Genomic DNA, 13,703 nt, shown 5'->3' with positions numbered 1-13,703 from the left:
AAATAGGCACGGTTCGATTCGGTTAGATCGAGAAAAATTCTATTCTTTTCTGTTGACTTTCAGTAATCGTCATGCCAGGTTTGAATAACATTCAATTATTTTAAGTCTACGAACTGTTGAAATCAATATTTATTTATGTATATTTTAAAGTTCATGGGTTATTTTATGAAAACCAGGACGAGGAAGTTCAATTTATATAATTAAGGTTTAGTTTTCATATTATAATGTGTCCATCAAAACTCGACAGAGTAAATACATTTTCATCACAATTTAACATCTATTTCATGTAATTTGAAGTTCACGCTTTGAAGCGTACGTGCAGTCAAATTGCTTCTATAATAAACACCATCTCGAATAAATACGTTCTCGTCAGAATTTAACAAATATTTGATGTTATTTGAAGTACGCACTTTGAAACCTATGTGCAGTCCAAAATATAAACGAGTATGTAGAATTCATTTACGTCACATTATTTTTTTCTCTCTCTCTCTCTTCGTAGAATAAAAATATTAATATAAGCTTGATACTCGACGTGTTGTTGGTAATGTCTGCCCAGTTTAATTTGTCCGCGCGGGAGCGGCATTATCTTCTGCAGAACCATCATTATCACGAGGTCCAATCTCATTACACGTTAATTTCATGTACAAATTACAAGGGTCTAAAGGTTATATCCCGAGTATACACCTCCTTTGAAAATAATTTTAATAATTGAAAGAAGTCACGTTTACCATTCTACGTTATCGTTTTTCTTTTCAGTTCCCGATGAAAGTTTTTAAACACCGTGGCCAAAAAATTGACTATCTTACATTTCTAGCCGCATCGTAATACAGTAAATATTCGATCTAATAAAGCGGGAACTGTACGATCTAAGAAAAATTAAAAAAAACCTTCCACTGTGGGTCGTGCCCCGCGAGAGGCCAATTGAGAGTGTAAAATGTAAACATGCCGCGTAATCCGATACAAGGTCGGATATATCAGTGTGGACCACTACTAATCCAATTACAAAATTTCTTTGTTTCTCATTATTTCTTTTATGGGACTTTCACCAAATTAATTGTAGCATTTTTCCTATTAAAGCGACACATGTATGTAGTTCGTCTTCGTGTTTACACGCGCTTCCCTTTTCTACGGACGGGCAGGCTACAAAAAAGATAGTAGTATCTAAGAAACAGCACGGACTCGAGGGGATTTCTTGGATCGAATTTTTACTGTACATAGTTATCGGTCGAAAAATCCTCGACGTCGCGATTTTGTCGAGATGCTTCGCTGTCGAGGGCTGGATAAATTCTGTTCAAACACGCTGCCAACAACAGCGATCGATTCCCTCCATTAATCCGAAACTTTCCACGTCGGGCTAGTTTAATTGGCGAACAAATTCGAGGTGCAAATGCGATAACCACAAAACAAACCGAACGGGGATTTATCAAAGGTACGACCCATTGCTCCGTGTTATCAACTCGATGAAATATCATTCCTCGAATAACTATGGCGCCATATATTTTTATTGTACACGCGCTGTTCGATTTTTCACGCGCGATCGAGCAACGTGGCTCGTAATCTAAACAAGGTACGCAAGTATTAGCATTTTTGCATGATTTCACTACATTAGTGATTCAAATTGATTTCGTTTCATTTGATAAACTTCATCCAAAGCGACACAATTTTTTGTAGTATAGATGCGCAATTTAGATACAATCAGCCTCTCATAATTGATGGCGCACAAATAAGAATAACTTTTATATTAAAAGTCCACACGACTCCAGTTTTCCTGCCAAACACTGGACGGATGAATTTACTAAATAATAGTAGTGAAAATTTTTGGAAAATCGAGTAGAATTTACTTTTTACAACCTTTTTATTTGGGCTTGTAACGAAAATTTAGTTTACGAGTTGTAATTTAAAAAAGATTACGAAGTTTCAGCAAATAAAGCAACGAAGTAGGGATTATAACGTTACCAACAGATTTCCTGGCAAGTTTTTGCATCAAGGATTTTGCACTACGAACAAAGTTGTTGTACCGAGTGGTGCATTATGAGGTTTCTTAACAGTTCGGAATGTGAAAGCAACGAGGAGTACGAAAACATTGAAACACCGGCGGTAGAAACGGGCTGGACAAGAGAAACACATCAGTCTTAATGAAAACAATCTTAAGTGAGCAGGATTTTCTCGGTGGAATGTGGAGTCTGCAAACACAAAACAGTGAAACGTTCCCGCAACATCTGTTGTGCACGGACGAGTTCTGCAGATTGTGTCCAAAGGAATTTAAAAAGTTTTCAATCGAATTGTAACTTGATTTATATCAATCTTACAAAAATGTATGGAATTTTAGAGATGTCTTTCGATAGCACTGTATAAAAGCGATGTTATGCCTTTTTATTCGTCGTACAATTATTGTCACATGAAAAGTACGCTTTCAGTTGTTTTACCAAACATTCCCAACTTCGTTCAAAGACTCAGCAGAATTCTTCGGTTATTCTGTCTCCTCCGATCCCGACGCACTGCGTTCCTATTACACGTAATGCTAGTAGGCTTTCAAGCAGAAGAATGTGTCATAAAAAGAAAATGGACAATAAACTTATTGCCTCTGTAGAACGGTCTGCTGCATTCAACAGTGTCTCCGAAAAAAAGGGAAAACTTCTCTTCAGTAGTGGTGCATATTTATTGTAGCTTCCTATAGTATTATTTACGAACAAGCTTGCTATTCGTTGCCGTTTACATCGTTACTGCGATTAGGTTAGAGATTTTTCTGTCTGTGCCAATTTTCATAGATTGTCTTCCAAAAATCAATATGAGCAATGTATATCCTAAAAGTTTTGATTGTCTTATGAACCAGTTTGAATGATTTGAAATAAGAAAATAAATTTTAATTAATGCAAACAATTTTTATTGTTCACAAAAGCCTGCAGTCTAATTATAGTACATCGTGAAATTAGAACTATGCATGTAAAATAACGTCAATGGAGGTTGATAATGCTCAAATAAAAAAAGAATGACTATCACTAGATCTCCAAACTGTAGACTGAGTGACATGACTATATGTCATGACCACTATAGCATTATTCTGCACCACTGGATCGATGGAGATTTGTTACAAAAATGGACCGCAAAATTGACCCTAACGTTGAATCCCGAGGTGAAAATTATTTCTTATTTCATCGTATAGTACTCATCTAATTTCATTGGGTTGGCAAATAAGTTCGTCCGGTTTTTGTGATTTATTCCAATGTAAAAAACCGAACGAACTTATTTGCCAGCCCAATATTTCATATGTCTACAAGGTGTCCCATGATATAAACGTAGAAGGGATGACTTCACATGAGAAAAATAGAACAAATTTTTTCATTTGCCTCCTCCTTTTCGAGAAACTTGAGTTTTAAAATGCGAAGAACACGCGAGCTATTGAATAGGAATCGTCTGACGCGTCTGTTCATTACCGACTCATTCTACTCCGTAACACGTTCCGTGCTGCGTAGCGCGTATACGCCCCACACTGAACTTTCCGTTCGGCCGATTGGAATTCTCATTGAAAAACGAAGAGGTTCTTAAAAATTTATTGTAAAGTCAAGTAGAGGCATCTTAAGACTGTAGAATATTTCGACCAAAGGAATGAGGTATTATAAAAGATGCAGTACAGAACAAAGCAAATGGCCTGAATGAAAAATCGAACAAAAACAGCTCGGCACGGAACGTGTTAAGAACGCTACGCACGCGAACTTGACGGACTGTTAGTAAATTTTCTTGAAAACGACGCGTCAAATGAAAAAATTTATTGCACATTTGCGACTTATTTTTCCGTGTAGAATCATCCCCTCCACGTTTATACGATTTTAAAACACCTTGTAGACATATAGAATAAAATAGTTGGCGAATCTTTAAAGTCGTTCTTGAGGGAACAGTTGAATCTGCCCCATAATTCCTTTGAGACTTTTGTTCGTCGCGATGAGTACTATAGAATGCAATAAACAACAATTTTGACCGTGAGATTTAATGTTAAGGTTAATTTTGCGGTCCATTTATATAATAAATCTCCACTTATCTAGAGATGCAGAATCACGCTATAGTGGTCGCGACTTATAATTTTGAAACACCCTGTACTCATTTCCTACTTTTAGCTGTTCTGCAGGCCAGGGAAGTTTGTGAAAATCGTGTAGGAGTATGATTGAGCGAGGTTCGCTGTCGGAGCGGCGGACTGTGGGCCAAACCGACGAAATCTGTGTCAAAATCAAAGAACTGTCGATAGAAATGAGATAGAGCGATGAAATATTTTTTTAAATGAAAGCTGAAACTTTGCAGAATATGGGATAATTATGTAGATTGTGGTACGAACGTTTTTTAACCTCGAAAGATTTCGTTAAACTTGCACAATTTCAAGAAAATTGTGGTTTTTCAAATACCACGCGCGGAAAAAGTTTTTTCTAACGTGCGATACATCATTTCCCGTAGATTTTTTCACGCTGATTTCAAATCTGGTTTCGAAATTTGTCTACGACCTCAGGATTTTGCAAGAAATCGATTTTTGTGAACACTTTTTTGTGAACACTTTTATGAAATCATTTTTTCGTTAAAATGATTTGGTAACCAACTAGTTTGAAGGAATATTGTATTCTCATATATAAAACACATTAAAAATAATCATAATGAAGTATTTGAACGTTTACTTAAAATCAGCGTGAAAAAATCTACGCGAAACGATGTGTCGCATGTTAAAAAAAAATTTTTCCCGCGCATGGTATTGGAAAAATCACAATTTTCTTGAAATTGTGCAAGTTTAACGAATTCTTTCGAGGTTAAAAAACGTTCGTACCACTACCTCCATAATTATCCTATATTCTGCAAAGTTTCAGCTTTCATTTTAAAAAACATTTCATCGCTCTATCTCATTTCTATCGAAAGTTCTTTGATTTTGACACAGATTTCGTCGGTTTGGCGCATAGTGCGGGGCGCAGGAGGAAATTTCCCAAGCATCCAGTAACGGAAAGTATTTGTCCATTAATGTTTCAGTCAGTGGGACGGCCGCGGAAACCACACGCGAGACGGAGCGGCCACTTTGGGGTACGTACGACGCACGGAGGACCACTCGATCCTTTGCCTGGTCGTCGACCAGCACCACGACGACGACGACGACGACCAGGTCCGACGGAATGTTCCGTCAAAAAAGTTCCTGGCACGCGGATACCTCGAACTCGCCGGACCGGGTCGCGTTCGGGATGCTGAAGACGGTTACCGAGAGTCAGATCGAAATGCATCGGAATGCTGCCGCCACGGGAACCAGAAGCGACCCGGTGAAAAAAGTGGAAATCAACCGTGAAAATTCGAGCCTGCCCTCGGGGATCTCGCCCGACATCAGACAGAAGATAAATCTATCCGCTGGTCGGACGTTTATCCAATCAACGACGCCAAGGTCGAGCTCCGAAGAAACGAACGTCTCGAGAACTTTTGATAACGTAAGTCGTACATCGTGTTGCATCGCGAGCTTCCATCGTTCACTCTTAAGGAAGTGGACTTCTTTTTCCAGAATTGCAAGGCTCTGCTGGATTCGCGTACTCATTTCTCGGTAATACAAAAATGCAATCTTTCAGTAGTCAAAAACGCTAGACAAAAGATCGATCCAGGGCGCTATCGCCCTCAAAAATCATATTTTTTGATTTACGAGGCGTAATTTGCATTACTCGGCAGCGTAATTTGCATTATAGTGTTCCCACGATTGATATGACTTTCAGGTATGCGAATGATGTGACTTTTTTATCCCCACTACTGGGGGGTTCCCCCTTGGGCGGTGGATCGCGCTACAAAGAAATTAAGGTATTAGGGTGTTTAAATTGGGGTTTTATGATACTCGACGTATCATTCTCAGGTATGGAATAGCATTAGTGCAATACAATAATTTCCCTCTTAGCACCGTTGTTTACCCACGATCATCGTTTACACTTGGAAAAGTTATCCAAGAAATCTATGTTCGGCACACGTACAAGAACGTAGTACCATTTCGTTTCCTGAAACTCGATACCCCCGAGGTTCTCACAACAATCGCAGGAACACTGTATTCGGAAGTATACAACTGCCGAATAATGCAAATTACGCCTCGTAAACGAAAAAATAGGACTTTTGAGGGAGATCGCGCTCTAGATGGATCTTTTAACTAGCGTTTTTGACTACTGAAAAATCCCGTGTTTGTATTATCGAGAAATTAAAAGGTGAATCCCGCACCCTTGCAATTCTGGAAACGAGTCTACCGCCTTACGACAGGTTTAGATATTTCACTTCGGATGTACAGGGTGGAAGAAAATTATATGTTGTGATATTCATCACCTTTGGATCGGTGGAGAAACATTTAAAAAGTTGCTGCAAAATTGACGACCTTGAAATTCAAGGTCCAGCTTCATTTTTTTGTGTCGCATTATATTAGATGATTGCATAAGTTCGTGCCCGATTTTCATAGATGTCCATCATTCATAGATGATGTTTTTTTCTAATTGTAGAAAAGAATGGTGACTATATATAATTGATTAATAACGCTATACTCTTTAAAATTTAACCATTGAATTTTATTTTCAAATCGGGCACGAACTCATGCAGTCATCTGATACAATATCCACCGCGAGGAACGAAAATCTCAAAGGACCGTGGGCCCCAAGTCCACCGTTCTCTTAAAAAACGACTTTAAACTTTCAGAACCATTGTATTTCACATGTCTAGAGAGTGTCCCAAGATTGTATAAATGTGCAGCCAAAAAAAATACACAATTTTTTTCATTTGGCGCCTCATTCCCGAGAAATTAGAATTTAAAAATTATTATTATTCAGAAAGTATTATCCATTGTTTCATTATTAGGTACGTTCATTACATTTAGAAATATAATCACGTTGAAAATGCTGATGAATTTTTCAAATTAATTTCTACTAAATGAGCATACAATTCCGCAATATCGCTGCACATTTCATGCATAATATGTTGTGTTACATTAAATGGCAGCGAAAAGCGAAGTTTATTACATTATGCTTTAGTTACTTCGTATATAGTCATGATTATGTTACTGGTCACCCCAATGAATATAGAATGCGATGGAATTATTGTTCACATGAAACTTCACGAATTGTAAAATTTGCAATGTAATTTGAATCGAATTTCATGTTCGTATTATTAAATATTAATCTGTTTTCCATGTTGATTTTTTAATATCTTTCAGATTTTAATAATTCCATCATAAATTGGTCTTTGATATTCGTTTTTAATTTTTCGATGTTGGGTATGTGTGTGCCACTAGTTAATTACGTTTCAGTAAATTCATGACATCAATTATTGCAATTTGATTTTACGAAATTATTACAATGTAAATATCGACGATTTTTCAAACAAATTTCTCATGTGTCAAATGTAGACAATATTTTTATTAGTAATATTGCTTACAGTTACTTTTTTAAATTTTCAATATAGGCCCATATAAAAAAGTTGTAAAATGCAAATTTTAGTATTTTTGATACAATTCCGATGAATTGCAATATTTGAAAAAATTTCTTTTCACATCCTGTAGTAAACTAATTGCTCTAGTCCTCCCAAAAAAGTTCAAATCGTATAGTACAATATTTAAAAAGTTATCGCCTATTTTAGTGCGTCCGAATATTAATTCGAGTAACTGTAGATATATATTGTTAACACGGATTCTCGCACCATTTGTATTCAACGATAGAAAAGCTTAATGCAGTATGTTTTCGCCTCAACTTCGGTAAATCTTCCACGCTATAAGCTTACCATTACTCTACCGACTTAATCGGCTTATGGCGAGGGAATTCTGTTCTCTTTTTTTTCTATTAGTTCAGTTTCATCGAGAGTTTATAACCGTCGGATTAGCAGAATCCGAAACGCGGTTTCTAGGACGCAAGTTCGCGCATAAAAAAAAAAGAAACGGGGAGGAAGAATCGGAACTAGGAGGTTCATCGATCTCGATGCAATAACGCAATTACAGTTGTAATGGATTTCGCGCACCCCAATAACTTCGTACGGAGGCGATAACTATAATTTAACGGTATCACGGCACCAGTTGCCTAAAGCGTCGTTGGACTCTCATTTAATTAACGACCTGACACCTGTGTATCGGAGGATTATTGCTCATCGATCGTATATATTTTCAATTGCGTCAGCTTCGAGTTACCGCCACGCCACGCCGCGGTCGAGATACGCGCGGTGCAAGGTCTGTTCTAAAAGTGATCGCGCGTTTTCCAAATGCAAGAAACTAGTGGCAACACCTACGCATGAAACGCATGAAACGCATGAGAAATACACCATTCATTTATTATGCCTCCCAATTCGATCGTGTCTGGATTATTAGAAGCCGAGTTGCAGCACACGACCGTAGCTTTTGCACACGTGTCGCAAAACTTGGCAGTTAGGCTCTGTTTCACGATAATGCTGCACGAAACTTTGCTCGCTAGAATACGAAGTTCCTCGATAGTCGAAACCATCCACACAGAATTTATTGTGAAGAGTAAACTACAAGTCAATATACAGGGTGTCTCAGCTGAAGGAGGCATAAAAAAGAATATTTTTGGCATAATCTAAATGGTATAGAAGGAAGGAGGAATATTATAGAAGAACAATTCTTTTTTGTCCGGTTATTTTTCATAGTTTTTTCGAGGTCATCGTTATTTTTTATCGGGAAAACTTATTTTCTTTATTCCATCTTGTTAATGACTTGAGCATATACAAATATATTTTTTCAGCCGCTATAAGATAAAATCTATAAGAATAAGCTATAAGAATAAAAAAACATAAGTTTTCCCGATAAAAAATAACGATGACCTTGAAAAAACTATGAAAAAATAACCGGAAAAAAGAAATTGTTCTTATATGATATTCCTCCTTCGATACCATTTCAATTATGCCATAAATATTTTTTGTGTCATTAAAAATAAAGGAGATATTTAGGTGGCCTCTCCCTCAGCTGAGACACTCTGCATAATGATCACTAGACTGAGGATTTTATACATTTATAGCAAAAATGAGTACATGCAATTTCAAACATTGAAAAGATTAAAAGAATGTAAGAGTGTCAATACAATTTTTTACGACTTAATAAAACTATTGCATTATACAATCATACATAAGAGTATCTACTAAAAATGTTGTTGTTTGAAAAAATGTTCGTTACACCTTTTATTTTGCAATTATTTTAAACGAATGCAATGTTTTCATAGCAGAGAACTTTCTAAGAATTTTAAAAATAAGGATATATAGCTCTTTTATTATCGTAATATTTATTGGCCGAATCTCCCATCCGAAGCGTTTCTTTGTAGTATCATATCTAACTTAAAAAGTAGTTCAAAGTGTCCGGGATCCAGACGGAAAAGTCCAGGGTTTTTATGCCCTTCGTCCTGGATCCGCGATTTCATGGATGGCAATCCTACGCGTGGGCGGTCTAAGTCTAATTGTAAGATCTAATCTAAAGCATGACATTCTTGGAGTTGGTGGAATAGCATAGCCTCACGTGATTTTTAACTATGTACAGACAGTGCCGTCGCACGAGAATCGGTTGGTGTACCAGCCAGTTTCGTCGAGGAGGCCGAACGACTTCACGACGATGACGATGCCGGCGCCGTTCCACGGGAACGATGTGGTACGCCGTCAAATGCGACACATCCCGGACGTGTGCGAGAAGTTCAGCGTCGGCGACGAGACCAAGCAGGAATTTTACAGTCCGAACTATCCGGACAACTATCCGAATCTGACCGAGTGCGTCCGGGTCCTGGAAGGTGAGCGAACTTTGTCTCTCTCGCCCGAACGCGAACGTTTACGGATGTCGAGCGCGGAAACTTTGAAAAATCCACTCTGACCAGCTCGCGGAAATGCCCGCGCAAGCCACTGCCAAAGAATTCAGCATCGGGAAATACGGTTTCGAGGAGAATCCATTCGGTCCTTAGTTTCTTATTGCATGGAACGGCTCTTTCTGAACGAAACTTCCAAACTGGTTATCTTTTCGTGCGCATATTGAACCGTCACTAGTAGAAGCGAACGCGTATTGTTTAACAATAAACGTACCGTCGTTGGTCGATCGGTTTCAGATTTTTTATTTCACAATGATTGAAGTAGAGATGATCCTCTGAAAAGTTATTGAAGAAATTTCTTTATTGAAATATGTATACAGGGTGTCTCAACATCCGGAAATGGAAGGTTGCTGTGATTACTTGGAGCAACATTTTTTTCTGCAAAAATGGCGTTCGCGGATTTGTTAAGGAGTTACTCACGAAAAACACGCACCAACCAGAGCACGGCCTAGTTAGTGCGCCGCGCCGGGACGACTGTGCCAACACGCGCTCTGATTGGTGCGTGTTTTTCGTTAATAACTCCTTAACAAAGGAAAATGTTGCTTCAAATGATCTCAGCAACCTCCCATTTCCGGATGTTGAAGGAATTTTGGGACACCCTGTATATTGCAAGACAAACGCGCAGACTCTAAATAAATTTTTGACGGCGGCTAAAGCGATGCGTGAGAGAAGGAAAAGGTGGGGGGAGTGTTTTGTCCTAAGGCCCGCTTAGTATCACCAGATTATGACTTGTCTTCTCACTCTACCCTGCCCTTGTACGACGCTATTCCCCTACGCTTCCGCCACGCCACAGTCACGTGACGCGTTTCACGCGACTAATTCGGTACTGGCAGTGAGAGAGAGGGTAACTGTTTTCCCCCCTCAATTAAGTATCACATCGTTACTTTATGAACCGAAAATTTAAAGATGAAAATTTAAAGATATAAAGTTATGTACTTAATGCGTTATATTCTGGCGTACCTACACTACTAATGTCTAACTGTAAGATGTCATATCAACCAAATGTATATCAGACGTTATGTTAATCCTAATGTATAGCTTTATAACTATGGGGAGTTCCACTTAAGCTCTCAATAAAAAAAAAATTCGAATCAATTCCTCTGATCTGGCTAGATGATATTTTACCATAATAATATATTCAATATACTATTATAATTATAATAAAATCGGTCGACGTACCACATAATAAGCAAAAAGATCAATTTATTTATAATTTTGACTCGGATCAATTTTATGATTTTAGTGACCAAAGTTGTCTATGTATTTTTTGAAGTATTTATTTTAATGTTTTATTTCGGAGAGACGTACAAAATATATTTTTAATGTTTACTCGCGACACACTGAACTAATTAGAATCTTTTCCCTCGAAATGAAAACATCGAAGCTTGTGCGTATGCGTGGATATTAATATACACGTTCATACGTGGATATTGTGTTCGCACAGTTGGCAGATGTTTGTCAATTTTTAAACTTCGTACGGTTGAAATCATTTTTGGATCCAGCGAATTGTTGACATGAACCGGTTCCGTTTCAAATAAACTGCAGGACATTTTAATCTGGAAAAATCCCGGACATCGAGAAATTGATACTAAAGCTGCTGTGTAATAATTTAATTTTATTTGATATTCTATATATTTTATTTTATATTGTACCGGATCGTAATTGTCACGTTCATTTGGAAACACGAGAAGATAAGGGGAATTTTATTACTACCGGACACGCTATCTCTCTGATTTATGTAAAAACGTTTTTTACGAGTAATTCATTTGATATAACAGATTTCCTGGAATATACATTGAAACTGTGCTCAGCTTTCAATTTCCGTCAAAATAGAAGCCCATGTGTACTACGTGCAGCTGCATGAAAACAAAAATAGGGCAAAAAAGAGTAAAGGGGGAAAGAGATATAAGAATATTCAAAATATTGAGATTTTCACAACTGAACAAACCATGAAACTAAGAATGTTAATTTCATCGACATAGACATTTACCTTTAATGTTAAATTTAAAAAAAACGAAAATATACGTAATACTAGAAGAAAATGTGTCACGAATTGACAGTAGCACAATTTCGAATTCATACAATTCTAATTGATCGTTTCGTGTGCGAGACTAAAGCCCCGTCCAGACTAACAGACAATTGTCTGCAGACTGTTCGCAGACTGCCTGCAAACCAGTATTTGTCAGGTTAAACTGTAACATGGGTAATCAGAAATTTTTGCATTTCTTCTATGTAATCCAGTAGATTTGGGCGAGAAAATGCAGTGTGATAACTAGACTGCGGATCTTCATGCAATTTGGTTTTTGATAATTTTCAAAAAATGCCAGGATATAAAATATGACAGAATTCAGTACGACTTTAATTTATTTCGGATCTAAGAAGGCTACTACCACAGAAAATGGGACTCTACTTTATTCCACTTTCATAAACATCCGCAGTCCAGTGATAACACTGCACCATTTAAAAATTTTGTATACGATCAATTTTTAAGCGTCAAAGAGAAATATGACTATTAAAATTGAGATAATTATCAATTATTTGAATTGTCTTAGTTATAAATGAAATTCACTCGATGAAATCTTATCAGACACACGTATTAGATATTAATGGATCAAATTATATAGCAATTTTGAATTGCTAAAGTAACTTTCTTTTCGTTTGGTCTCAGTTTTCGTACATATCGACCACTGTGCGTCGCGTTGCATCGCGTCGCAGAAGGGAAATTCATTACGGAAGCGAATTTTCGCTTATCTCTTTAACTGGTGGAATTAACTTGACGCCGGAGGTGCGGCCCGTCGGACGGAGTTGGGCGGTTGATATTCGAGCCGTTTCATATGTATAAGTTCGTCGCAACTTCCTGGCCGGAACTCGAGCGAACTTCGAATACGGGGCTACGGCCACGGGGAACTGGGTGATTGATACACCCCGGTGGTTCCGCGCGGTCTCACCGAGGATCGACCTGTAAATCCTCTCAGTCGTCGGCGTACAATGTGCACGTCGATGGCGCGAAAGAAGCGGCGCAAGTTTTTGCCGAGCGCTGCGCCGCACATTGCACTCTACGTACGACAAAAGTAAGGGCATTAACTTTCTTGCGGGCAAGGGACACCGGGGCGAGAGTTGACTAATTCTCTTTAACCCCCCCCGTGGGCAACCTCGGTCGTTCGGAGCGAAATTTCACTCTTGAATTTCTTTGTTTCCAATATTAATTTGCTATCATTAATTCTTAAAACATTTCACTATCCAACCATTACACAGGGTGTATAAAAAGAATACAAAGACCACATTATAAAAATGCAATTGTAACGTATACATACACATTCTTCATTATATTCTGTTCCTCTCCGGTCGGATCTACAGCACACTATCACTTACTCACGCGAATACGTTTGAAAAAGTGTGCCTGCCCTTCAAGCAGAAAATACCACACTTCTACAAAATCACTAAACACTACACAAAATACTTTCCGAAGTCGTGGCAGCGAACTAGAAGAAGTTACTCCGACCGTGATCAAAATAGTTCTGCGATCTTAATTATTTGAAAAAGACCGATCGATTGAAACTGTTGGATGTTCGCGACGCCTTAACCTCACTTCTTACATTACCATAAAATGCATTCGCCGATCTCCCCCTAGGTGCTTTAGGCATGCCATTGCGCACAGACGTGCGACTCGATGGCACGGGCACGCTTGACAGAAACAAAAGAAGCAGTTTCCAAGAAGATATTGATTTTTCGAGAATCATCTGGGTTCTGTCGCGTACAGCTTCTTCATATCATTGCTGCGGACACAAAGGCCCGACTACTAGCGATATACAATACATGAAAAGGACGTTATAACACGGAAAAAACGCACGCGGATCCGCTCTGAACTGGCCGATTAGTTTCAAC

General features: G+C 38.1%; 1 protein-coding gene across 3 annotated transcripts in view; it reads left to right on the top strand.

Annotated features, from left to right (window-relative positions):
- Positions 1-13,703, top strand: part of Neto (Neuropilin and tolloid-like) — a 237,917-nt gene that overhangs the window by 136,927 nt on the left and 87,287 nt on the right. For all 3 annotated transcript variants that reach the window (XM_076447134.1, XM_076447132.1, XM_076447133.1), the window contains 2 exons: positions 5,002-5,444; positions 9,503-9,746. In XM_076447134.1, coding sequence (XP_076303249.1) covers positions 5,002-5,444; positions 9,503-9,746 — 687 coding nt within the window. The remainder of the gene's footprint in view (positions 1-5,001; positions 5,445-9,502; positions 9,747-13,703) is intronic.

Source organism: Lasioglossum baleicum, chromosome 2 (assembly GCF_051020765.1).
Source record: "Lasioglossum baleicum chromosome 2, iyLasBale1, whole genome shotgun sequence".
In the NCBI taxonomy this organism is placed as follows: Eukaryota; Metazoa; Arthropoda; class Insecta; order Hymenoptera; family Halictidae; genus Lasioglossum; species Lasioglossum baleicum.
The sequence above is the reverse complement of the archived record's forward strand: the minus strand, read 5'-3'. Positions and strand labels throughout refer to the sequence as shown.